The sequence below is a fragment of the Tursiops truncatus genome, chromosome 20, assembly GCF_011762595.2.
Source record: "Tursiops truncatus isolate mTurTru1 chromosome 20, mTurTru1.mat.Y, whole genome shotgun sequence".
Classification (NCBI taxonomy): Eukaryota; Metazoa; Chordata; class Mammalia; order Artiodactyla; family Delphinidae; genus Tursiops; species Tursiops truncatus.
In genome coordinates, this window is record NC_047053.1 from 42495085 (window position 1) to 42521854 (window position 26770).

At 36.8% G+C, this 26770-nt stretch overlaps 1 protein-coding gene and 1 pseudogene across 11 annotated transcripts in view; one reads left to right on the top strand and one right to left on the bottom strand.

Moving 5' to 3' along the window:
* Positions 1 to 5925: 5925 nt before the first annotated feature.
* Positions 5926 to 7146, top strand: LOC101336711 (protein farnesyltransferase/geranylgeranyltransferase type-1 subunit alpha pseudogene; annotated as a pseudogene).
* Positions 7147 to 13355: 6209 nt separating this feature from the next.
* The window catches only part of CDC27 (cell division cycle 27), a 56464-nt gene continuing 43049 nt past the window's right edge, over positions 13356 to 26770 (bottom strand). For 8 of the 11 annotated variants that reach the window (XM_019944476.3, XM_019944468.3, XM_019944474.3 and 5 more), the window contains 6 exons: positions 26147 to 26355; positions 24184 to 24301; positions 21737 to 21865; positions 18581 to 18655; positions 17606 to 17762; positions 13356 to 16395 (listed from right to left, as the gene is read on the bottom strand). In XM_019944476.3, the coding sequence (XP_019800035.1) occupies positions 16313 to 16395; positions 17606 to 17762; positions 18581 to 18655; positions 21737 to 21865; positions 24184 to 24301; positions 26147 to 26355 (771 nt within the window). In that variant the 3' untranslated portion in view covers positions 13356 to 16312. The remainder of the gene's footprint in view (positions 16396 to 17605; positions 17763 to 18580; positions 18656 to 21736; positions 21866 to 24183; positions 24302 to 26146; positions 26356 to 26770) is intronic. The other 3 variants (XM_033846792.2, XM_073797834.1, XM_073797833.1) reach the window with 1 other exon arrangement.

A 26770-nucleotide genomic window follows, 5' to 3' on the forward strand; every position in this document is an offset into this window, starting at 1 on the left:
GGGCTTGTGCTAGTCCCAGATGGGCTTGGTTGGTGATAGATTGGGGTGCTTTCCACCTACCAGGTGCTGTACTGGAGGGGCAGCAGTGAAGAGGAAAACCAAATTTCATTTTCACCAAGTAATTACGATACACTGTGATGAGAGTTAGGGTAATGGAGGTTCCTGTGACCATGGGTGAACATATTAGGGGGACAAGCAAATTCTGTCCCTCAGTTTTAATTCTCCAACAACTGCATTGAGATCTTATAATAACAACTCATGTGTTCTAGTCAAAGATGATACACCAAACCATTATCCAAAAGCCATGTTCCTTAAGTCTGGGTGATCGTTCACCCGCACCTATGGGCCTCATGGTGCACAATTGATCTGTGAAGATCAGAGGTGGGGATGTAATTTGGGGCCATGTGACTCATGAACAGGAAGTACCAATAACAGTGGTTTCACCATGTAGGGTCTTAGGCAAATATTTAATGACTTGATTTCTCAGTTTTCTCAAAATAATACCTACCTCCTAGGGTTGTTGTCAGTATTAACACAGATAAAGCCTTGCACAGAGTAGATGCTCAGTATAAGTGGCCTGATGCTATTGTTGTTACTGTTCAGTTCTTAGGACTCTGGCCTTCTGGTTTAAAATATGAGAAGAGATGAGATCCTGAGTTGTATGCACTGCTCTCACATCCATTCACTTGTGTTGATTTTCCTTCACAATATCACATGTTTACCACTTCCTTTCCTTCCCACTGTCATCAACTTAGTTAAGAGATCACTGGACAGTGATATTCAGTAGGACTGGAGTAAAATGCAAGTAGGTATATGTTGACTCTATTTATTCCTAAGTAATAGCACACGACACTGGGCTCTCCCTCACGAACCCCAGTAGCTGGTTGCTGACTGCTGTTAGCAATTAGGTTTCTGTACATCTAAATCTCTATAGTCATTAAGAAAATAGATATTGAGCACCTGCCAAGGTGCTAAAGATGCAATGATGATTAAGATGGTGTCCCTGCCTTCAAAGTTTACATGGAAGTGGGGAAGACAGACAAAAACAGGCAAAAGCCTTACAATGGAATAAACGCTGAGATAGAGGGAAGCACGGGTGTGAGGTGGGCAAGCAGGGAACACAGGGAACAGCATGTGCAAAGCCCAGAAGGTGAGAGACAGCAACCACTTTCCAGAAACTGATAGTTCAGTATGGCTGAAGCATGGCGTTCAAGAAAGAAAATTAATTAATCTGGAATAGTGGTCTCAAACTTCAGTGTGCATTGAAACCACCCTTGTTAAAAGAGCATCCTAGCTCCATCCCTGGAGACTGATTTAGTGCGTAGGAGTGAGTTCTACTGACCAGAGTGGCCAGTCTGAGGGCCACGTTCTGAGAACCACTGATCTAGAGAAGATGAGGGGTAGGATCAACCTGCAGAGAGCCTTGAATATTATGCTGACAGGTGTATGCTTCACACTTGGGGGCATGGAGAACTTTTTCTTTTTCTTTTTTTTTTTTTTGCGGTACGCGGGCCTCTCAGTGTTGTGCCCTCTCCCGTTGCGGAGCACAGGCTCCGGACGCGCAGGCTCAGCGGCCATGGCTCACGGGCCCAGCCGCTCTGCGGCATGTGGGATCTTCCCGGACCGGGGCACGAACCCGTGTCCCCTGCATCGGCAGGCGGACTCTTAACCACTGCGCCACCAGGGAAGCCCTCAAAGCTTTTTGAAACAGAAACATTTTTAGGGGAATTCCCCGGCGATCTAGTGGTTGGGACGCCGCGCTTTTACTGCCTAGTGCAAGGGTTCAATCCCTGATCAGGGAACTAAGATCCTGCAAGGCGCGAGGTGCAGCCAAAAATAATAATAATAATTTTTAAAAATATATTATAATTTTTTGTCTCGTCAGGGTTATTCTCTTCTCTTTTAAACATTTATTTGAAATATAATACATGTGCAGAAAAGAATTATATGTACAGTTTAACAGATAGTGATAAAGCAAACACCTGTATAACCAACACCATTATTAGCATCATGAAAGGCCCTTTGACTCTTCTGGATCACAGTACACTCCCCTCTCCTAGGGTTACAACTCTCATGACTTTTGTAGTAAATACTTTTCTTGCTTTTCTTTATACTTCCACCAACTGTGCATGTATCCCTAAACATAGTTTAGTTTTGTCTTTTAAAATTGTTATATAAATAGAATTATACATGATATATGTATTATTTTAACATTGTATCTTGAAATAAAGACTTACAGAAAAGTTGCAAAAATAATACAAAGAATTCCCATCCATTCTTCTTTGAGATTCCTCAAATGTTAACATTTTACAAAGTTTGTTATAATTTTGTTTCTCTCTCTCTCTCCACACGCACACAGATTTTTTTTTTCAGAACTGTTGGAGAATAAATTGCAGATATAATGTCCCTTTATCCATAAATACTTGTTTTTCTTAAAAATAAGGCTATTATCTTCTATCATAGAGTAGTTACCAAAATCAAGAAATTAATATTGACACTACTATTTAATCTGTTGACCTTACTTGAATTTTGCCAGTTGTCTCACTAATGTGCTTTATAGGAAAAGAACATTAAAAAAAATAACTTCAAAAAAATAAATAAATAAAATAACTTCCGGTCCAGGATCCAATCCAGCATCACACATTGCATTTTCTTGTCAATTTAGTCTCCTTTAATCTGGAAGAGTTCTTTAGTCTATCTTTGTCTTTCATAACCTTGACACTTTTGAAGATTATAGGTTACTTACTATGTACAATGTCCCTCAGTTTGAATTTGTCTGGTATTTCCTCATAATTAGATTCAGGTTATGCATTTTTGGCAGGAATATCATATCCAGAAGTGATGCTGTATACTTCTCCATGCATCCTATCAGGAAGCACATGGTATCTAGTTGTCCTGTTGCTGATGTTAATTTTGATCACGTGGTTAAGGTGGCATCTGCCGAGGTTCCCCACTCTAAAGTTATTAATTGTAGGGAATTCCCTGGCAGTCCAGTGGTTAGAACTCCTTGCTCTCACTGCCGAGGGCCCAGATTCAATCTCTGGTTAGGGAACTAACAACCCACAAGCTGTGCGGTGCAGCCAAAAAAAAAAGTTGTTAATTGTGAGGCGAAAATAATGTGTCTTGTGGGGAGGGACTTTGAGACTATGTACATATCCTGTTTCTCCTCGAACTTCTGCCTATTAGTTTTAGCATTCAGTGATCATTCTGGCCCCAAACAATTATTACTATGGTGGTTGCCAAGTAGTGATACGTATTGTTTTGTTTCTTATATTTTTGTTTGTAAAATTCATCTATATTTTTGTGTCTAATTCTAGTTTATATCATTCCATTGTTTGAATTATACCATCATTTATTTATAATTTTATTGGTGATAGACAATTTGGGGTGTTTATACTTTTAAGTAATTTTTAAAAATCTGTAATGAACATTTTGTACATAGATCCTGGTGCATATAATAACACACCTATCTAGGGCCACTATCGTTGCCACTAGCCACATGTAGCTATTGAGCACATGTGGCTAGTGTGGTTAGTCCAAATTGAGATGTGGCATAAGTATAAAATACATACCACATTTCAGGACTTTCCTGGCGGTCCAGTGGTTAAGACTCTGCACTTCCAGTGCAGGGGGCGCAGGTTTGATCCCTGGTCGGGGAAAAAAGGTCCCACATGCCTCGTGGCATGGCCAAAAAACAAACAAACAAACAAGAAACCCACACCACATTTCAAAGACTTAATATGAAAATAAAGTAAAATATTTTATTCATGTTTATGCTCATTACACGTTCGTATGATATTTTGGATTTTGGGGTTAAATAAAATATACAAAACCCCCTTACAGGGATGAATAAGACTTGCTTCATCCAAGGACACTTTCCCTTTCTGAGCCAGCCTGCATCCAATGACTGGTCGACACGGAGGTATGAAGTCCTGTCTCCTTGCCCCAACTCAGGACCACTCTAAAGGTCCACCCACTACAATGTTTATAAACATTTGTAATATTTATTCCTTCCCCTAAAAGTGAACTTGTTTTGAGTTTTTTCCACCTCATTTTGTCAAATTGTAAACATGTTCGTTAAAAATGTCATAAGCATAATTATGAAAACTTATTTTTGAATATATTTTTGAGAAAAGTTTCTAAAAGGTGGAAAATACGTTTTTACCTGGAAATTGAGTAAACAAGGTGTTTGTGTTCCTAAGAAAGCCTATGGAATTACTCATAGGATCTATGCTAAGACTCATGGCTACTGAAACTCCACAGCTCCTCTAGTGAATGTTTTAGTACAAATGCCTGGCCTTCTGAGAGTTTTCCAGCATTGAGCAAAGCATCAGGCTCCCATGGGAAGGTGTCAAGTTGAGTTTTCTACAGAAAACTGCAACATCCATACCAGATTGTTAGGTGGCTCCAACCTTCTCGTGCAGATCGGAGGAAGAAAATTTTGCTAGCAGAGGCCACAGACATACAGTTCTGGGCTACTATACTTTTCAAGGTACTGTACTGTAAGATTAAAAATGTTTTCTTTGTTTTTTGTTTGTTTTATTTGTGTGAAAAGTATTATAAACCTATTACAGTACAGTACTATATAGCCAATTGTGTTACTTGGGTACCTAGGCTAACTTCGCTGGACTTAATGAACAAATTGGACTTACGAATGCGCTCTTGGAATGGAACTCATTCGTATGTAGGGGACTTACTGTACTGGCTAGGAGTCTGCAGTGGCTGAGATAGAGAGGGACTGGATCTTCAGACAAGATTATATGTCCCTTTCATCCATGCCCTTCTCTATTTTTTTGCTCCCTGCTTAACTTGCTGAAGGAAAAAGGATGTCAATTTGCATTAAACAAGTGTGGTGCTTTCAGTAACTTCTCTTGTTTTGCCTACCTTTTGACATTGTGAACCCAAGGGTCTCAGGTTTAACCTTGAGTTAATACTCTTAAAATATCTAGCTTCAGAACGGCCCAGTCAGCTGAGGCCCTCACTGAGACTTCATCATAGCTCAACGTCTCCCTCTGCTCGACCTGCTTCCTTTCCTTCTCTTCCGTAGATGTTGATCCTAAGAACATTCCCTAATAAAAGCTTTGTACATTAATTTTTGTTTCAGAGTCTCCTTCCTGGGGACCTCAGCCTGCGACACTTCACTTCAACGATTTCTTGGGAAGCCCCACCAAAGTGAGGGCATAAATGAAGAAGAGGAAGACATTGGATACAGGAAAAAGGAGAACCATCATAAAGGAAGAGCAAAGGGAATCTCTAGGATGATGGTAAAGAGAAAGCTAAGGATGCAACTAACAGAAGGCAACCAGTCCAGATAGAAGCAGTTCTGAAAGCTACAGAAGACACTTCAAGATGATGAAATCGATAGCATAACTGATACAGTTGAACATGCTGAGAGGAGATTTGGACAAATGGTAAAGAGTTTGGAGTTGAATTAATTATAAGTATTTAAAAGTTAACAATGAGAAACAAGGCAAATAATCTAGGGAAAACAAAAAAAAATTGTACAGGGAAGGAAATCACAGTGTTAAATTGGCTCAGTTGTGAACAGGGTTTAAAAAGTGATGAAATTGTAAACCTTGAATATTGCTCTAGCCACAGTTATAATTATACTGAAGGCAGACTAGGAAGATTATTTATGTAGGGAGAAGCGATATAGGAAATATAAATCTTCATTCTCCTCAGTGGCAGTCAGTAGATAACTCCTAAAATTGAAAAATCAAACATTGCATTTGGAGAATACAGATAAATACTAAGAGAATCTGGTAAAGGAGATGAAAGTGATTCCCTCTGGGGAAGAGACTGCTCTTTTTTACAAGTGTGAAAACCTTTTTCACTATTCAAACTATAGGAATGTCTGTCTTTGATAAGAATAAATGTAATAGGGGCGGGGCCTCCGCCGCCTCCTCCGCGGCGGGCCGAGGAGCGATGGCGGCCGCAGACGGCGTCCGGGCGGCTGCGCAGGGCGGGGAACCTGGTCAGCCCGACACGCAGCCGCCCCAGCCGCCGCAAGAAGAGGTGGCGGCGTCCCCTATGGACGAAGTGTTCCTGAGCCTGGACTCGCCCACCTATGTCCTGTACAGGAACAGGGCAGAATGGGCTGATATAGATCCAGTGCTGCAGAATGATGGCCCCAATGCAGCGGTCCAGATCATTTATAGTGAAAAATTTCAAGATGTTTATGATTATTTCCGGGCTGTCCTGCAGCGTGACGAGAGAAGTGAACGGGCTTTTAAACTAACCAGAGATGCTATCGAGTTAAATGCAGCCAATTACACAGTGTGGTATTTTCGGAGAGTTCTCTTAAAGTCACTTCAAAAGGATCTACGTGAGGAAATGAACTACATCACGGCAAAAATTGAGGAACAGCCCCCAAAACTATCAAGTTTGGCAGCATAGGCGAGTGCTCGTGGAATGGCTGAGAGACCCATCTCAGGAGCTTGAGTTTATTGCTGATATTCTTAATCAGGATGCAAAGAATTATCACGCCTGGCAACATCGACAATGGGTTATTCAGGACTTTCACTTTTGGGATAATGAGCTGCAGTATGTAGATCAACTTCTCAAAGAGGATGTGAGAAATAACTGTCTGGAACCAAAGATAGTTCGTAATTTCTAACACCACGGGCTACAATGATCGTGCTGTATTGAAGAGAGAAGTCCAGTACACTCTGCAAACGATCAAACTAGTACCACATAATGAAAGTGCATGGAACTATTCGAAAGGGATTTTGCAGGATCGTGGTCTTTCCAAGTATCCCAACCTGTTTAATCAATTACTTGATTTACAACCAAGTCGCAGTTCCCCCAATTGCCTTTCTCGTGGACATCTATGAAGACATGCTAGGAAACCAATACAACAAGGAGGACATTCTTAATAAAGCATTAGAGTTATGTGAAATCCTAGCTAAAGAAAAGGACACTATAAGAAAGGAATATTGGAGATATATTGGAAGATCCCTTCAAAGCAAACACAGCACAGAAAGTGACCCATCTACAAATGTACAGCAATAACACCATCTAGAAGAACTTGATGGGATGCTTTTATTTTTGTAGGAGACTCTAATGCAGGAGTTAAAAACCAGAGCGATATTCCCTTTGCCTGTGGTGTAAAACGTACATTACACAGGTACTGCTTTTTAACATGAACTCAGTGTCGTGCTCCTTGGGTGCTGCTGCTATTCAGACTAGTTCTAAGTAATTTGGTTCTTGTTAAGCAGAGTAATTCAGGGGAGGGAGGAGAAACAGGAAGTCCCCAAAGGAACTTTTGGAGCCTTTCAACATTTACTGTAACCCCTTAGCATCAACTCTCCCTAAACGGTGTATGTCAAGATTTGCAGCGTTAATGTTTGCAGGTAACGCATATGTAAAGGATATGAGTCACTTACATTTCGGTTCAGAAAGCAGGGAATGCAGTTGTTACATTAGAGCTGCTCTGCCACACTCACAGTATCTTGCTATCACTGTAACCAACTAATGCCAAAAGAATGTTTTTTGTTGTTGTTGTTGTTGTTTTTGCGGTACACGGGCCTCTCATTGTTGGGGCCTCTCCCGTTGTGGAGTGCAGGCTCAGCGGCCATGGCTCACGGGCCCAGCCGCTCCGCGGCATGTGGGATCTTCCCGGATCGGGGCACGAACCCGCGTTCCCTGCATCGGCAGGCAGACTCTCAACCACTGCACCACCAGGGAAGCCCTGTTTCTCCCTTTTGGAATGAGAATGTCTGTCCTATGCCTGTCTCAGTATCGTATCTTGGAAACACATAACTTGTTTGGTTTCACAGGTTCACAGATGGAGAGGAATCTGCCTCAAGATGAATTGTACCTCGGGACTTCCCTGGAGGTCCAGTGGTTGAGATTTCGCCTTCCAATGCAGAGGGTGCGAGTTCAATCCCTGGTCGGGGAGATGGGATCTCACATGCCTCGCAGCTAAAAAGCCAAGGCATAGAACAGAAGAAATATTGTAAGAAATTCAATAGAGACTTTAAAAATGGTCCACATTGGGGCTTCCCTGGTGGTGCAGTGGTTGAGAGTCCGGTTGCTGATACAGGGGACATGGGTTTGTGCCCCGGTTTGGGAAGATCCCACATGCTGCGGAGCAGCTGGGTCCGTGAGCCATGGCCGCTGAGCCCGCGCGTCCGGAGTCTGTGCTCCGCAACGGGAGAGGCCACAGTAGTGAGAGGCCCGCGTACCGCAAAATAAAAAAAAAAAAAAGGTCCACATCAAAAAAAAAAAAAAAAAAAAAAGATGACTTGTACCTCAGGTCTCACCCATATCTGATTTAGATGATATTTGGATGAGACTTTGGAGTTGATGCCAGAACCAGTTAAGACTTTTGGGCTGCTGGGATGGAATAAATGTATTTTGCAGGTGAGAAGGACATGAATTTTGGGGGGGAAGAGGGAGAATCCAGTGGACTGAATGTTTATGTCCTCTCAAAATTCATGTGTTGAAATACTAACCGCCAATGTGATGGTATTAAGAGGTGGGGCCTTAGGAAGTGATTAGGGCATGAGGGCAGAACCCTCATGAATGGAATTAGTTCACTTATAGAAGAGACCCTAGAGAGGTCCCTTTCCTCTTCTGCCTTGTGAGGACATAGCTAGAAGACCACCATTTATGAACCAGGAAGTGGGCCTTCATCAGACACCGAATCTGCTAGCACCTTGATCTTGGACTCCACAGCCTCCAGAACTGTGAGAATGTTGTTTAAGCCACCCAGTTTGATATTTTTGTTACAGCAGACTGTATGCCCTACCTTTCCTCCTTTCTTTGCTCTTTATTTATTTTATTAATTATTGTTATGGGCTCATAAATTCCTATTTTTCTCCAATAGCATTATTGTACTTGATTTTGGGAGGATCAAATGTATTGTTTGGGCAGTCCAGTTGGCTCCTGTGTCCTTGTGACGTGCCTCCAACTCCAACTGAGTATTGTCAAGTTTTGAATTTTTGCCCATCTGTTTGGTGAGAAATTGTTATCTCTATGTAGTATTTTTTTCTTTTTTAATATTTATTTATTTTGGCTACGCCAGATCTTCGTTGTGGCATGCGGGCTTCTTAGTTGCGGCATGCAAACTCTTAGTTGCTGCATGCATGCAGGATCTAGTTCCCTGACCAGGGACTGAACCCAGGCCCCCTGCATTGGGAGCACGGAGTCTTACTCACTGGACCACCAGGGAAGTCTCTGTATCTCTATGTAGTTTTAATTTGCATGGATCTGACTGAATTTGAACTTTTCATGTTTAAGGGGCATTTTGTTATATCTTTTCGTGAATTGTGTTGTTCGTGTCTTTCCCTCTCTCAAAATTAAAAAAAAATTTTTTTTACACATTAGGGGAATTATCCCTTTATCTGTGACATAAGGGCAAATATTTCTTCCCAGTTTGTCATTTGTCTTTCTTTTGGTCATGCAAAGTGTTTTTAATGTAGTCAAATTTATCAATGCTTTTTGTTGATTTTTTTTTTCAATTAAGGTGACATTTCACTTCCTCATATGCTTTTAAAAGCATATTTTTCTTCAGCTTTGCAGTTGTTTTGGGGAGAGTCTTTTTTATCAGCAGAAAGCCTTTAATTTACGTTTGCTGGCTTTTTGCAATAGTTTTGTATGGACGGGGATCGCTTTGCTCTATTCCCAGTCATTTCATGGGCAGGATTCCTAGTTTGAGAGCTCTTTTTTGCAGTTTCAGGATCTTGCTGGTAGGGGTGGGAAGAATGATGTGCTTTCTCTTTTCTGCCAGTCTTTTATTTCCCCTTTTTCCTTTCAATGCCTCTTTTTCATATCTTATTCTCCCGTAGAAACACTGCTTGTATGAGGCTGCCACTCCTGGTTCCAGACATTTTTAACCTTTCCCTGAAGTGAGGGCTATAATCTACCAAGTCCCAACCTGTGTTCGGTATTTTACATTTGTTTCATTTTTTCCCCCGAAGATTCTGGGCTTCCTGTAATAAGTCTTCTACTCCATTCAGCTCTGTCCATGGAGAGACTTAGCCTTTTTCCTCACTTTCTGTGACCACAGGCTAATGGTGATAGCAGGATCCCTACTGGAAAATTTCCGCTCTACTTACAGGTAATTTGAAGTTATAGTATTCTCTTAATAATGAAGGCATGAAACATGTACAGTTTTGTTCTACTTGATTTTATGGTTGTTTTGGGAGAGGGACAGATTTGTAATCAGGTTAAGTGCCATTGTTTTCCAGCCCTAGGAGTCTCAATATACTTTTTTCTTATCAGACATACATTTCAGCACCCAGTCACGATGTAAACCATTGAAAACTAGCGATGGAAAGGAGGTATCTTAATTATCAATGGTTATAAATGGTAGTTGAAGCGAGAGTTGTGTTGGAATTGGCAATGAGATTAACAAAGGCAACATATTGCACATGAGTGGTTTTAGATTATATCGAGTTGAAAGTTTGAGAAAATTAAGATGCATTTTCTTTAAGACTCGGAATAAAACAATGAGTGCTTGATATTATGGCTGCTACTGCTCCATATAATATTGGTGATCCCAGCCACAGCAATTAAAAAGAAAAAAGAAATGAGGTATTTTACACAAGGATTAAAAAGGAATTAATGCGAGAGAGAGGCATGGACATATATACACTACCAAACGTAAGGTAGATAACTAGTGGGAAGCAGCCGCATAGCACAGGGAGATCAGCTGGGTGCTTTGTGACCGCCTGGAGGGGTGGGATAGGGAGGGTGGGAGGGAGAGAGACGCAAGAGGGAAGAGATATGGGTACATGTGTATATGTATAGTTGATTCACTTTGTTATAAAGCAGAAACTAACACACCATTGTAAAGCAATTATACTCCAATAAAGATGTAAAAAAAATAAAAAATAAAATAAAATACATGATGGGGAAAAAAAAAGGAATTAATGTCAGGAATTCCCTGCTCAAATAGAAACCCTACAAATTCTTAGAATAGGAAAGTTCACTAAGTTTTTAGGATCAACTGACAAAAAGCGTTACCCTCTCTACAGCAGTGTGGTAGGTGCTCTTGGCTGCTAAGCCAACAGCCATTCCCCCTTCTTTGCTAACAAAATCTCTGGGTCCAAACACAGATCACAATGTATCTAAACCAGTCATGGCAAACCCAGTCCCTTTTACCAGATTCTAAAATTTACCAAGTATCCCTTGCAGCTAAGGATGATTATTTGACCCAGTCCTGGCCAAAAATATGTAAGCAAATGTGTGCCAAGCTGTTCCTGCAAAAGATCTTCCTCTTTTTGCAAATGCTTTGGTTTCTCTAAGACTTAGTTTCCTCTTGTATAAAACAGGTAATACATGCCTTACCTTATAAGGCTGTAAAGATGAAACGAGATTATTCTTATATCAAAGTGATCCATAAATCCTAAATAAAAAGAAGATAAATACTAGCATTTTTCAAGATATGCAAATGATTATGGGCACAGATTTATAGCATCGACTGGTATAAGGGCTGCAAACTGGCGTAAGTTTAAGGAGTGCTGTTATATACAAAGAAATCCCTTTACCCAATCAAGTCTTTTCATTAGGAAACTAAGAACTGATGAATTTTTATTCTTGTGTAGCACCTTGCCCAGTGATGTATTAACTCACAAAATATTGAGAAAAATCTAACACCTTAGACTACATGTTATTTGGGGTGATTTGCAGATAGTTATGCCAATATAGCTGTAAGTTCTCGTTCAGGGGTTGCAGGATATAAAATGTCAGATTATATGTATAGTACATAGTATATGTGTATATATGTGTTTCTATTTGTGATGTTTCTATAACATCACCTCCATCCTGACAATACCACTGTATATTTGTACAGTGCTTTAGTTTTACAAAGCATTTCCATGCTTTAACACATACGATCCTCAGTCCTCTGTGGGATAAGAAGGGTAGATCTGATCTTCTTTGTATTGATGAGAAAAAAAGTTTAATTGTTCAGGGTCACACAGCAACTAAGGGGCAAAGTCTACATTTCCTAGATATCAGTCTAGTGCTTTTTAAAAATACATGATTAGAAACCTTAATTCTACTTCTTTGCTCCCACTGTTACTTACTCTTTTTCTTATTCCAACTCCAGTGATGCACTATCCATTTGAATTTTCTTCTCAAATACAGCTTTTAGCCTCAAATTGAAAATTCCATTTTGAGGGTGTTGAATAAAAAGAATGCTTGTGTTAAGGGAAATTGGTAATTAAAAAAAAAAGTAAAAATGGAAGGAAAATCAAGCACTTAAAATTTCCTACTTTAAAGCAAATTCTAGTTACTCAAGAAAGGGATACCGCTTTCAGTTTCAGTATGAAAAGTACAGAGGGAGGATACACATAAAAGCCCCTTCAAAGGACTAAGCATATAATAGATTTAAATCTACAGTTAGTAATAAAGTTTCCTTTGTAAAACCCGAACTTCTGTGACACTTAATGTCAAAATGCTAGGGAGGACACTTGAGAGTTAACATTAGATATGATCTGAAACTTCCAGAGAAGTCCAAAACTAAGTAAAAGGTTTTGAACATACACAAATGCCAAAAGTGTCCAGCTCTATCATTTAATAGTTGAGTCTTGGTTTTCTCTTTTGTAAAATGCAGTAGCACCTACCTTATAGGGTTGAGGACTGAAAATACTGTACACAAGGAAAGTAACACGGTGCACATGGCAAGATCTCACTAAACATAAGTATTTAGCAAAGTTTGCACTTCTGAACCTTCATGAACCATTAATTAGAGGCTAAACAAACCAAAGAATACTTCCTACCTACATTTCTAGTTATCCCTGCCCTGCTGACAGCAAATGGCCAGTCCTAGGGAAGGTTACGGTCTGAGTCATTCCCTCTCACCTGCTCAGCGCATCTCACTTTATGTCTTTTTCCCTATTGCTACCCTTTCTTCAAGTCTGAACAAAACCCTTCAGCTCTCTACCCTTTTTCCAAGATATCAAACTAGAGTAAAATTTGGTTTCTATATTCTACTTCTTTCAGATCTTGATATTTAAAATTGATTCTAATTAGAACAAAAAAGCTGTGTGTCCCTTTTAAAGGAATTTCAGAAATCACATGATTAAAGAATAATAAGCAGTTGACTTGCAAAGTAGCAGCTGCTGGCAAGGGACTTTTGTAGTTTGGGAAAAATATGTTCTAAAAGTTACCATTTTTTGGTCACAATATTTATTTTGACATTCCAAATAATACTAAAAAAACGGTGTGAGTTAAAAAAAAATATATATATATTAGAAGAGGGTGTAAGTTAAAAAAAAAATAGAGAAACATTGCCCTAGACTTTTGTGGAACATAAAACTGTAATCTTTCACTATTTTGCTGTGCCTTACTATAAAAATACAGATGGCACAGCTCTTATATAGCTTTAATGACTTGATTATAAATTTGCTTTCAAAAGTAATTTATTTGGATTTTCCATATCCTTTAATGAATTGCAAATATATTAACAGAAAAGACTTTCCCCCCCAAGACTGTACAATTTCCGAAATAAGTCAGGAAAAGCAAAAAGAAGACACAAAATTACATTGTTTCAATGCAAATAGAACACACACATCACACCCACGCTTGCATTTTCCTAGGTTTTCACAAAGAAAACAGGTCACCATATTTCTTGTGAAGACCCATACTATACTCTGGCTAAACAGAGACTTGCAAACTTTTTTCTTCAAAAAGAGCATTTTTAATAGACTAAATACTGGTTATCACTGAGTTTTTGTTTAAGGTACAACAGCAGCATGGTTCAAATGTCACTTGCAGTTCTTGGAAAAAATAAAAATTTTAAAGTAATGAAATACAGAAAAAGTAGGACCACCTTTCATTATTTTGAGTACCATTGTTCTCTTGAAAAAATATTTTCCAAACTTCTAAAATCCCAGAGTTAAGAACCATTTCCAAGGGGGAAAATATCCAATGCCACAACATAACTTCTGAACAAGAGTGTGTGTGTGTGTTTTTGTGTGTGTACACACACATGTGAAAAGCTTAAAGAGAAACAAGGACGTCAAAGTACTTAGTATTTCTGATTTCCTTCAAAATAACTTATGAAATTTGAAGCAAACATTTTGCTTGATCACAATGCATATCTTCTTCTGGTTGTTTAATCTCCATTCCAAGCAAAAAAGAAAGAAAAAAAGAAAAGAGAAAGCCAGAAACAGTAAATAGGTGGGAAATAAGGCTTCAAATACCTAAATGACTCTGAAAGTAGAGGTGTGAGGAAAATGCAATCAGGTCAAGCTTAGGCTGATTATCCCTCAGCCAACCATTGCCATGCTGTGCCTTCCACAACTATCCTTTTATCCTTGGTCTCAAAATTAGTACCAGAAAGACTTACTTCTGGCACAGGACATAAATTCCTACTACAAAAAATAACTAATTATACATCAGCAAATTGTTTTCTGAGCATAGCTTTCTCCAAGCTCTGTAACAAAGAGCTCAGTCCAAAGCTTTCTATGAAACTCTATATTTGATACTGTTATACAGCTGGCTTATGATTTGCCAATTAAAAAAATAAAAGAATATAAAATTAAATATTACAGAACTAATGGATAAAAATGGAATATTTGTTAGAATCCAAGTGCTAGCCTTTGGGAATTTTTAATGATATTCGTTTACTCACAACCTTTCCTTTTTCTTATAAATTATTTTTTTTTAGGCAGCACAAATATAGATTTAGGTAGAAAATTTTGTTAAATACCTCTCTGGCACCCAATACCTAATCTAAGACTCTGACTTGAATTAGTTTGTAACGGTATCTAAGCCACATTCAAATCAGCAGATTAATAGTAAATGATAGAAAATTACTGAGTCTACAGGCTAAAATTTTTTTCTTACCTTCTGTAATCCACCTTATTTTCACAGCTTGACTAACAAATACAGGTAACCAGTAGATAAGTTTGTCCTTCATCAAATAATCCAAAACAATAACTGTAGGCCTGTCATTCATAAGAAACTATAAATTTGTTATATTCTGACATTGGCACTTAACAAAATGTTAACTAAAGTTTCTCTAAAAATTTCCATACATTACAATAAAGGAGATACACAATTTAAGACTTTAAATTGGTTACTGTGAAATTCCAATAATTCCCATTTCATTATGCATAATTAGATCTTTAAAATTATGGTCATTCCCCAAAGACATCAACCTATATTATGACAAACTCAAAAGAGAATTCCTCTCCTTCGTAAGAGCGGGGGTTTTTTTCAGCTAAGAATTTCTAATATCCTAAACCCAATCACTCTCAGTAAATGTTTTGGTGACTCACACTATTGAAAATAATTTGAAGCAGAGAGTTGAAAAGAATGGAAATGACCTCAACTGCAGGTAACCACACATTCTTGCACCCTGCTTAAACACTTAGAAAAGTCAGAGGGATACTGTCTTGAACAAATATAGATTCAAGGTTATGGCAGGATTCTGACTGTATTAAGGCTTTCACTGTCATGATCTCCTAAAGTCTTTGCATTTAGTGCTCTCATTTTGATTCTTCTGGTGAACTTAAATGGTTATTAAGAGCCTTTTTTTGGCTTTTCAGTGGGCAACCCTTCTATCATCTCTGAATGTTAAAGGTGATCCCACAGAGCTCAAAGAGAAGAGGCAATATGGTAAGGACCAATTTTAAAGTTTGTAATACCTAGACAACAATGATCAACACTTTGAAGCAAGATGAATAAATTAAAATTCTTGGTTAGACATTAAAGTATTCTTGCCAAGAGTAATTGTACACTGTATGGAGGGATATTGATTCCTACATATGAGTTCCAATATGCCCATTATATTTGTTTATGGGAGACACTGCAAGTTTAAGGTAATTTACATTCCTTGGCAATCAAGTTACTCTGTTATAGGCAATGTCTTTTATTGTTCCATCTGGCACTTGCTAACACCATTCTTGAAGAACCTAGAAATGAAGATCAGTCACTTTGTTTATCAGGAACAGAACCAAGTAAAACAAATTTTTGGAAAAACGACCAAGAGATTCTGGTTCATCACCATTTTCCATCTCTAATGGTTCCTTCAAGATAAAACAAAACTCTTCCTTCCATGATAGCTTTCCAACAAAGGGAGATTAAAGAAAAAAAAAGAAAAGAAAGTTTCCCACCCTACCTACCCCCTAAATTGTCATTCATACTGGTGAAAGAGCCAGTCTTGTTAGCAGCTAAATATTGCACTGCCTTTCATTCTGTGTACAGTCAGGGTCCAATGAAAGGGGCACACTCAGGGTATAAGTGATGGATGATGACACTGCTGGCTCAAGAGTGAAGACTCAGTATATGGAAGGACAAGAAACACATCAGCACTAGTCACACATCCAGTTGCAAAAGTCTTGATTTCCAGAAGTTAAAATTCATCACTTTCAGCTGCATGAAGTTGTGTGTCATCCGCATCTGTCATGCTGCTCTCCTGGGATTCATCTGTTCCCACTTTAAAAATAAAACAAAAATCTACAGTAAGGTATCTGACAAATATTTTTTGTTGGTTCATGAAAACAAGAAAATTATTATATTCAGAGAGATGAGACCTTAAATAAAAGCCCTTAAAAATCCTGATATCCTTCAATAAAATGCAATTCAAGTTCCTTATTTTATAGCATGTCTAAGATTATTTTATTGCATTTAACCTTTAAGAGTTTTAACTACTAAAACTGCCTCTCCCTAATGAATTCCTATTCCTAACCTAAGAATCAGAACTATTCTCTGACATTCCGTCCAATTGTTGACTCCACTTTGGGGACAGTCCCTGTTAGTTCACAAAAATATAGAATATAAATATATTTCTGGAACAAAGTCATCTTAGTTTATCTCATCAGAGGTCTCTCAATTCTCTTACTAAAAAATATTAATATATTAAGTCTTGGCTCTCATTAATTATTTTAAGACATACTCTCAATTAAGCGATAGAGTATATATATTTTTTGCTTTTTAATTAATTGATGTATAGCTGATTTACAATATTATATTAGTTTCAGGTGTACAATGTAGTGATTCAGTATAGGGATAGAGTATTTACTGCCTTAAGTTATCAATCTAATTCTTTGTTCCTTCCTCTTTTTTTGATCTCTCCATTTAAATATATTCACCATATATTTAGATTTTAGGTTTGTGAGAGCTACATAGAATTTGAATAGCTACTACAGATCTGTCAGTACTTCAAAAGGTGCACAAATTTATTATTCATTCACTTAACACTTATAATGTTTTCAACATAGTCACACCTATCATCTTTTCTCCCCCTACCACGTTCCTATGAAGCAGATAAGGCAGGCATTAGTTACATAGATTGAAGCTTAGGTAAAAGTTAGCAATGGATTTGTCAAAAATCACACAGCAAACTAGATCCAGAACTGAAACTAGTTACCTGGCTCCATATGCATGCTGTTATTATACGACCCTGTTCAATTTCCCTAAAATTTCATTTGGTATAAAGAATCTAACATGGTTAGAGATAAAATAAAAAAGCAGTCCCTAAATCCGTATACAAAAGGTAGCTTTCTGAATACTCAAAAAAATTTCCATGTTTATTCTGTGCCATAAAGAAATATTTGTTTCATCTTACCAACTGTGATGTGGTGTTTCATTAGCTTTCTAGTTTGAATAACCACATATAAACCTAATTCACATGGATGATACTCACTGATCTGTTCCTCTTGGGTGATTGGCTCCTCATCATCTGGAAGGTAGCGCTTATCAATTGCCTCTTTAATCTGGTTATTGGCTCCTTTAGGATCTAAATCCATAGCCCAAGAGAAATTCATCAGGGCGAGGTGCGTTTGACCTAACTTCTTGTAAACCTAAAAATAAACAGCAGCACTACATTTTTCATTAAGTTGTAAGCTTCAGCTATAAAATCCTAAACATTTTAAATTTAAATTAGGCTCTTGATTATGTGCTATAAATTCATTCTGATGAGTAGGACATTTTCATCCTATCGAAGAATTCATACCAACTTTTGAGTTCCTTTTAATATATTCAGATATTATTTTCAGAATTCCTTGCCTATATCTCTCAGGTAGTGAGCTTCCAATAAATCTCACTCTGTCTGGAACAATGATAATGGAAAGAAATGGACTATAAGCTGCTTGATTAGCATTCATTTACACTGATTTTAAACGGAGTTACATCAACTCTCAGCACCTGTCCACTGTCCTCAGCTACCTTAACCAACTGGCATCTGGGGGCCCAGTGTGTAAAATCCTGACTAGTCTGGCCTTGGAAATTTTGCAAGCCATTTTTTCAAACTAAACAACACAGCGGCATTACTTTTCTTCTTTTGGGGGATGTTTGAGTATTTTATTGATAATTGGAAGCTAAGGGCTTTCCTTGAGGTAGCCTCAGTTAGGAATTCATTACTGGCCATTGGCTGCAAGTGCTAATACACTTGCAAAACTATAGAAGGATTAGGGTTATAGGGTGTGTGTTCTTGCTTCTTCAGTAGGATGTCATCTTCTTAAGTGTTAAAACTAAATCCATTCTTTATTTCCAGAGCAATTAGTTCAGAGCTCTAGTTGAATTTGCTCAACAGATATTGCACAATAAAATATTATATTTATTCTTCAAAAATTAATATGTTATGAAAGTCACAGTTTAGAACCAGGGCCCCAATCTTTACCTTTCCTATTAAGAAGTAAACGAGGGACTCTTTGGGAACAATTTGTTTCAATTCTTCAAGTTCTTGTAAAGCAGACTGAAAAAAGCAAAGAAAAACACAGTAGCAAAATAGTACAGTTTTGACTAAGCAAGTGTTTTTATCTTAACTAAATCATCTTAACTAAAGCTTACTAGATCTTAATCAATGTACTTCCTTGTTGCATTAATTCTTGTTGTGAAAATAAAATGCAAGGAAAATACTTATGACAACAGGAACTAAGAAGTGGCAGGAATTCACCAAAATTTACTGAAAACACACACAATTCTTTGTGAAATATGGAGGTGACAACCCTTGCTTTTGTCACCATTTTGTTTAAAATAACTAAACTCCATCACACTGTATATGAAAGTGTTTTAAAAACTAAGTTGCAGAACAACTCTGAAGTTCTGTTAATTTACCTTCTGCCTGACACCAGCACTAAGCTTTGAATACCAACCTGCCATTTTAACTAATGATGAAGAGCCTAAAATTTAACCCTCTGAATTGAGTTAAAATTATCTAGCAATTTTCTGACCACTGCTAAAGGGTTCAGGAGATTGAAAAGACAGATAGGAAAACTGCATTTGTATTTAAAAGAAAGATATGATGATTAAAAATAAAAACTGGGGCTTCCCTGGTGGCGAAGTGGTTGGGAGTCTGCCTGCCAATGCAGGGGACATGGGTTCGAGCCCTGATCTGGGAAGATCCCACATGCCACGGAGCAACTAAGCCTGTGTGCCACAACTGCTGAGCCTGCGTTCTAGAGCCCGTGAGCCGCAGCTGCTGAGCCCACGTGCTGCAACTACTGAAGCCCATGTGCCTGGAGCCCATGCTCCGCAACGAGAAGCCCACACACCACAACGAAGAGTGGCCCCCACTCGCCGCAAAGCCCGAGCGCAGCAGCAAAGACCCAATGCAGCCAAGAATAAAAAACCCCAAAAAACTGGCTCCCCAAATGAGATACTGTCAATTTTTCACCTAGTAAGTGGACAAAAATAAAAAGTTTGATGTTACATGAAGTTACCGTGAGTGAAGGAAATCAGGTATTCTCATCACTGAGGGCAGAATTGTAAATTGATGCAACCTCTATGTGAGGACAACTTAGCATTATCTATTAAGTTAACAACTGCAGGTAAACATTGATTCAGCAATCCCACTGTTAGGAATCTAGCCTAGTTATGTTAACTAACATAATATATTTCTAATCAGAACAATAAAAAATCAGTGAGAAGAGTGACACTGTTTAACATTTTTGCAAATCTCTGGTTAACAGAAGACAGCTGGACTCTCTTATCTGCTTCTGCATTCAATCTGTTATGATATCACATCAAGTAATTTTTGAAACATTCCACTGTACACTGGGGAGAAAATGAAAGTGAAAAAGGCAAATAACATCTAAATATTATTATGAAAATAGTTTTGACCTTGTGGACTTCTTGAAAGGGTTTTTGGGACCACCCCCACCAGAAGTTCCCAGACCATACTTTGAGAATCACTGCTTTAAAGAAATTTTAATCAAGATAACATACCCCAAAACTTCTATACTTCTACACCACACACAGTTCACACAGTTCAGAATTGATGTGTGTTTTTTCCTATGACTATATGTTACAACTGTTATCAAAATTTCATGTATCTATCATGCCTCCCCCCGATAATCTATCTGCAAATAGAAAAATAGTGAGAAATAGTGTCTAACACAGCACCAGAGTTCTCATTTTTGCTCTAAAAGACTTAAGACTTACACAACTAGATATCAACACAACACATTAAATAGGGTGGTGTCTAGCAATGTTTTTGCCACAGAGACTGAGGTGGCCCTCTAACACAATTTGATTTTCATTTTGGAGGCAAGACATTTCAGGAGCAATCAGTAACTGTTCCTTATGCCCTTTTTCTACCTGTATCTAATCCATGCATCAAAGTAGCCAAGCCCCAAGCTGGTACTCAAAAATGACTATAACCATTACAGCCTGGACAGTGGATCAGATTAGAACATGAGCTTCTTGAAGCAAGTATAAGGCTGATTTACATGGCATTCCTGGTAGGTGTGGTGGCATTAAAATGGCTTTAAGAACAATAAATTGAATAAAATCCTTCAACAGAAAAACCTGACCACATATCTAGAGAAGTACAGTGAAGCAAAAAAATGAAAACAAATGCTGAATTACAATTATAGTGCTTCAAAGAGCAAGTTAAAAGTGTTTATTAGATTTAAAAGAAGTTTTAAAAGGACAGAACAGTAGGATTAGACATCCACTTCATAAAGAAAACCAGAGCGAGACTATAAGAATCACTGAATAAATGACAAAGAATAAATTATACATTTAATCCCTTTATATATCTTTCTTAGTCTTGTAAAAAGTTAAGGGCTTACCACCGAGTTTGTATTTTTCGATTTCAGCAAATTTCAATGTGTACTGGAATAACAGATTTCTAGGGAAGGAGTCCACTAAAATGCATTATTTAACCCAAGTTTTTCCATGCACTTAAATTTCGGGTATTTTTTTGGTAACTTTTTAACTGTTTTTAGTAGAAAGAGCCTGAATTTATTTAAAAAGTAACCTGAACTTAAAATCAAAACTTTGGATTCATAGTTTATGATTACCTAGTCTCCCTGTTATAAGATCTCATAACTCACTCTGTATACTTTTCCTTTATGTATTATTCTTGTGATTATTTGATTAATGTCTGTTCTCCCTCTAGAAGGGTACTATTCAAAGGCAGGAAATATGGTTGCTTCACTTGCCACTACATTCCTAGTGCCTGACATATAACAGATACTCAAATAAATACTTATTGAAAAATGCACACATTCATTTGTCATCTGTTCGCATATTTTGGTCCTAACAGGATGGTTTATGTTTTACATTTAAGATAACTGCCTTTCCACGTAGGAAATCTTTTCAAGGGATAACCATATATTCCTAAATATCCATACACCCATCCTTCCCATGAGTACTTCTCATGAAGAAATAAAATCACACAGGCACAAAAAAGAAATAGCTTTTAAAAATGGGGAAAATAGACTATTTAAGATAAAAATTCAAGTATAAATAACTTTTAGTTTATTAAAAAAGGGGCAAAACTTAAGCAGTACAACGTTGGAGATGATTAAGATACATGTATATATCTTACCTTATATTTTTCATTTGCAAATAAAACTGAGGCTCTGTGAAATTTGCATAGAGGGTTCTTAGGATCAATAACAATGGCTTTGTTTAGGGTATCCAAAGCCTTCTCAGATTTTTTCAGTGCGTGCTGAACCTGTAAGAAATAAAGATCCTACTTTTCCTTTTGATATTTATGAGGAAAGGTGAAACCAAATAGTGTCACTCAAAACCAACATAGCTCCCAATTCACCATTACCCTACATAATGATAATCAAGATTCTATCTTTAGAGTAGATAGTTGGTTACCTTTAAGCTTAAAAGATAAGAAAAACCTTTGTCTTCCTTCTCAAGAAAATCTGTACTATTTAGCTAGGTAATACTCACATTTTAACAGATTTATTATGGTCCTCTAAATATTAGACTTTTCGAAACTTTCCAAGAACCCCTAGAGGATTTGGCTCTAAAACTTACCAACCCTGTTTCACTCGGAACAATTACACTTTTACATATTTTAGGAATTTGTTTTAAAAATGGTCCTTCTGCTTTACATATTTGAAAACCATTAATCTGTAATTCTGGGTAGTAAATAATTTATTTTAAATAACTTAAAAAAAACCCAACCAAGTCTCACTATTTATTCCTGTGTACTCATATTCTGCTGTTCCTCCTTAGATGAATTATATGTTAAAAATGAAGTGGAAAAGACTCACAGACATAGAAAACAAACTTATGATTACCAAAGGGAAAGGGGTGGGGGAGGGATAAATTAGGAGTTTGGGACTAACAGATACAGACTACTATATACAAAATACATAAACAGCAAGGACCTACTGTATAGCACAGGGAACTATATTCAATATCTCATAATAACCTATAATGGGAAAGAATCTGAAAAATTATATATATATATATATATATATATATATATATATATATAACTGAATCATCTTGCTGAAAACCTGAAACTAACACAACATTGTAAATCAACTATACTTCAAAAAAAAACAAAAACAGGGAAACTATAGCAAAGATAAGTGACCTTTGTAGGTCTTAGAACCCACAGATCACACAGTGCTGGACTATGGGCTTTAGAAACTGGCCAGTGGGGGGTGTTCAACCATCACACTTTGTCTGTTTTATATTGTATAATTATGAAACCATGACCCAGTCTCTTACCTGGAATTTGAGTGTGATTGGAAAGTGGGATTAAAACTGAAATTATGTTCCTTGAAAATCTCAATTAAAATAAATAAGTTAATAAAATAAAATAAAGTGGAGTGAATGGATGTGATTGTGGAACTTTAACCAACAAGAATGTGAGAGTAGGTACTGCCAACATCTGGTGCTAAATTCATCTATGCAATGATCTTTGCAGAAGGTTATTACTACATGCGGCCAAATATTCTGCCCACAGAACTGAAATCCTAAATACTAGTTTCCTAACAGAGAAGCATACTCTTTTATCTAAAAACTTCAAAGAAACCACTCAAAATTATAAAACAATCTGTTCCACAATAACTTTAGAAGCAAGCCTACTATAAAATATGTTCAACTTCACTAAAAGGTATCAAGAGATAATCAAGTTTGGTTTATCTTAAGTGATGGAAAAAAAATCTTTAATTTGACATACTTTATATTTTTTGCACAGTATCTAACTATAAAAGAGGTTACCATGTCAATTTTTAAGAAAATTATTATAAAGAACTAGAATTCTTCCCCCAAAATGAACAGTGAAATTCCAAACTAATATAATTTTCCTCATATTGTACGCTTGCTCACACAAAAGCCAAACTTGCTGAGAGAAAGAAAAAGGGGCAGGGGAAGGAAAGAGGGAGAGGGGAAGGGGGTGAGAGGGCAAGAAAAAGAACTTAAGGTACCATGCTTGCAGAGAAACTAGTAAATGAGATTTTAAAAAGCAAACATACCTTTTCTCCTATCTTATCAAAGTACAACTTATTATCAGATACATTAAAAAAATATATAAAATTGGCAATCCACACTGCCTTATAATAATTTTAATTACTCCTGACATATCTATATCACTCAGAGGCTAAAATACAGGAAATAATTTGCCTTAAATTATTAATTACTTAATTTAGGAGCTAAATATTAATATGGAAAACTGCTTTCAAAAATATGAAGTATCTCATATGAGTGTTATAATTAACACTCAAAAATATGAAGTATCTCATATGAATGTTATAATAACCCTATGAGGTATGCAAGGTGGTATTACTTGTCACTCATAAAATAGAACCTCAGAGAAATTAAGTAACTTGCCCAAGGAATGAGGGTACTCCAGTGATTTCTCTTTATGCCAAGCAAAAAGGCAATATTTTTGGCTGTAAAAGAATCTAGGATATTGTTTCAAGAATAACAATAACAAAAAGCCCTAATTTTCATTATAGCAATTAAGTCAATAACAAACATTTCAAAAGGGATTAACTGAACAATACTTAGAAAGCTACTTACTACTCCAATGTGGCAAAGCAAAACTGAACTTTGAGGGTTGATGTCAAGTGCTTTCTGGAAATGCATTTCTGCAAGGCTGAATTTTTCTTGCTTGTAATAAATCATTCCTAAACCATACCTGAGAGTTTAAAATAAAGTACAATTTTAGGGATATGAACTGCTAATTTAGTTCAACTAATAAAAGGATATGTATGGAATGTGGCATTTTAATAAACCAGTAGAAAAATACTGATGGTCTTAGGACAGGCAAAAACGATCAGTCATGATAAATTGTCAAAGAATTCTAGCCAAGTCACTTTTACAGGTAAAAACAATAAATCCAATCCAGTCAATCAATCAATCAATCAAATAAAACTATAACAATGAGGGAAAAAAGAAACCACATCCTTAGACCCACCACTACAATCTAGATTTAGTAACTAATTTTTACTGAGTGGTTATCATGTGTGTGTGCCAAGAATTTTGTTAAATTCTTTGTGTGATTTACCTCATTTAATCCTAGAAGGAACCAAGGAGATAGGTACTGTTACCAATCACATTTTTAAATAAAGAAACTGAGGCTTAGAGAAGTTAAATAACTTGCCCAAAGTTATACAGCTAATAAGGATTCTAATCAGTTCCTTCCTTTATGATTCTAGACCCTAAACTCCTAACAATGCTAATTCCATGTTATTTGTCCAAATGCATATATATTTTATACTATAATTAGAATATGCATAGTGTCATGTTCTGCTTCCATCCCGTCTCCCCACTCACTGTGCCAAAAATATGCTCCTATAGATTTCAAAATTTACAGACTTCAAAATTAAATTTTTTAAAGGCTTCAAATAGACTTCAAAATTATACATTTTAAAGACTATGTAACAGTATAGTAACTTCACATACAGGTATTTTTCCTGAATTTTCAAAACATCAAATGAACACATTGTGACAGATTTACATTAAGGATCCCTCTTGGCTAAACTAGCTAATGATGATGGGGAATAAACACCAAATAATTAAGAAAAAAAGCACAACAGTATATCTGCTTTATTTGTGTGGTTTTGTTTATTATTATAATTGTGTTAGAGGTGAAGAAAAGGTATGAAAAGTTCTGTGCTAATAACGGTGAAAGTGGAGATAACTGAAGATTGGAGTTGGAAAAACAAATTTGCTTAATGTTTAGTTAAATACTTATATAGTTACCTAAATAACTCAATATTGAAATTCTTCCCAGTAAAAGCTTCCTAGTCTAAATATTCCTCCTTTTCTCTAATTGAAACAATTATTTTTATAGCATAATATTTGATATGGTAAAGTTTTTTTTAAGAATGCAACTATTGCAATATAGCAGAACAGACAGTACATATTTAAAAAACAACAGAAGTCCTATTAAGAACTGAGCTCTGAAAATATCACAGAGAACTTTATGTGAATGTTGGCAAGCCTGACTGTTTAATAGGTCGGCAGAAGCCAGCACTTATCAGGCCATCTTTCAGGCAATGTAACTACTTAGAAATGAGATATCCATTAAAAAACACATATACACCAATGAAAAAATATATTTCAATAATCTAGTGCTTCAGATTTAGTGACAAATAGAAAATTGCTATAATGATTAACCCAAAAGATTAACCTTCCACAGTCCCAACCACTTTCTATTTTAATCACCATTTTAGTGTTCTAAGAAATAGTAGCAAATCAAAGTAACAAAACCACCTATTTGCAAAAATTTGGTAGGAGAAAAGGTTGAAACTGTTGAATATAAGGATCTGGAATTCTATTGGCATTAGTTAAGAGTTTGTTAAAGGTATAAATTTCACATAAAAAACCATTTTGGTTAGAAGTTATCAACTAGTAGGTACCATTCTCAAGTATTAGTTAGTAATCAAATTCATGACAACAAAGAGATATCTAATAAGAAAAATTACTGAGTATCAGCCCCATCAATAAGACACTGCCTTTGCACTTTGTTAGCACTTACCATGCATTATAATGTCTAGGATTGACTCTGATAGCATTTCGAAAACAAGCTAATGCTTTGTCTAATTCTTCAGTTAACACAAACTCATGCCCTAATAGAGTATAGGCATAAGCATAATTTGGATCAACCTGGATAGCTCTCTGGAAGAATTTAATCGCAATATCATGTTCCCGTTGCAAACTGAAACAGTTCCCTGCAGCACACCAGGCCTTAAAAAAATGGAAACAAGAAGCAAATGCACAATTAAAATTTTGTTTTATTTTTTTCTAACAAAAGCAATCTATGACTAAAATCAAGACTCAGATCTTATTTAGAACAGAAAGACAGCAATTGAAAGAGTTTTAATATAGTCAATCCTCATTCATGGATTCCATATTGGCAAATTTGTCTACTTTCTAAAATTTATTTGTAAAACCAAAATCAATACTTGCAGTGCTTTAGTGATCACTGGTGGATCCAAGTGTGATATGTGTGTGTGTATTTCCCCTAGGAGCAATGGTTCAGTATTTGCCAATTCAGTGTTCATGGAGACTACAGAAGCTTAAATATGTTACAGAAGTACCACTAAATATTCTTGAGGAGCACAGAAATAAAATCCTTATAGGACTGAAACATGTAAACTGC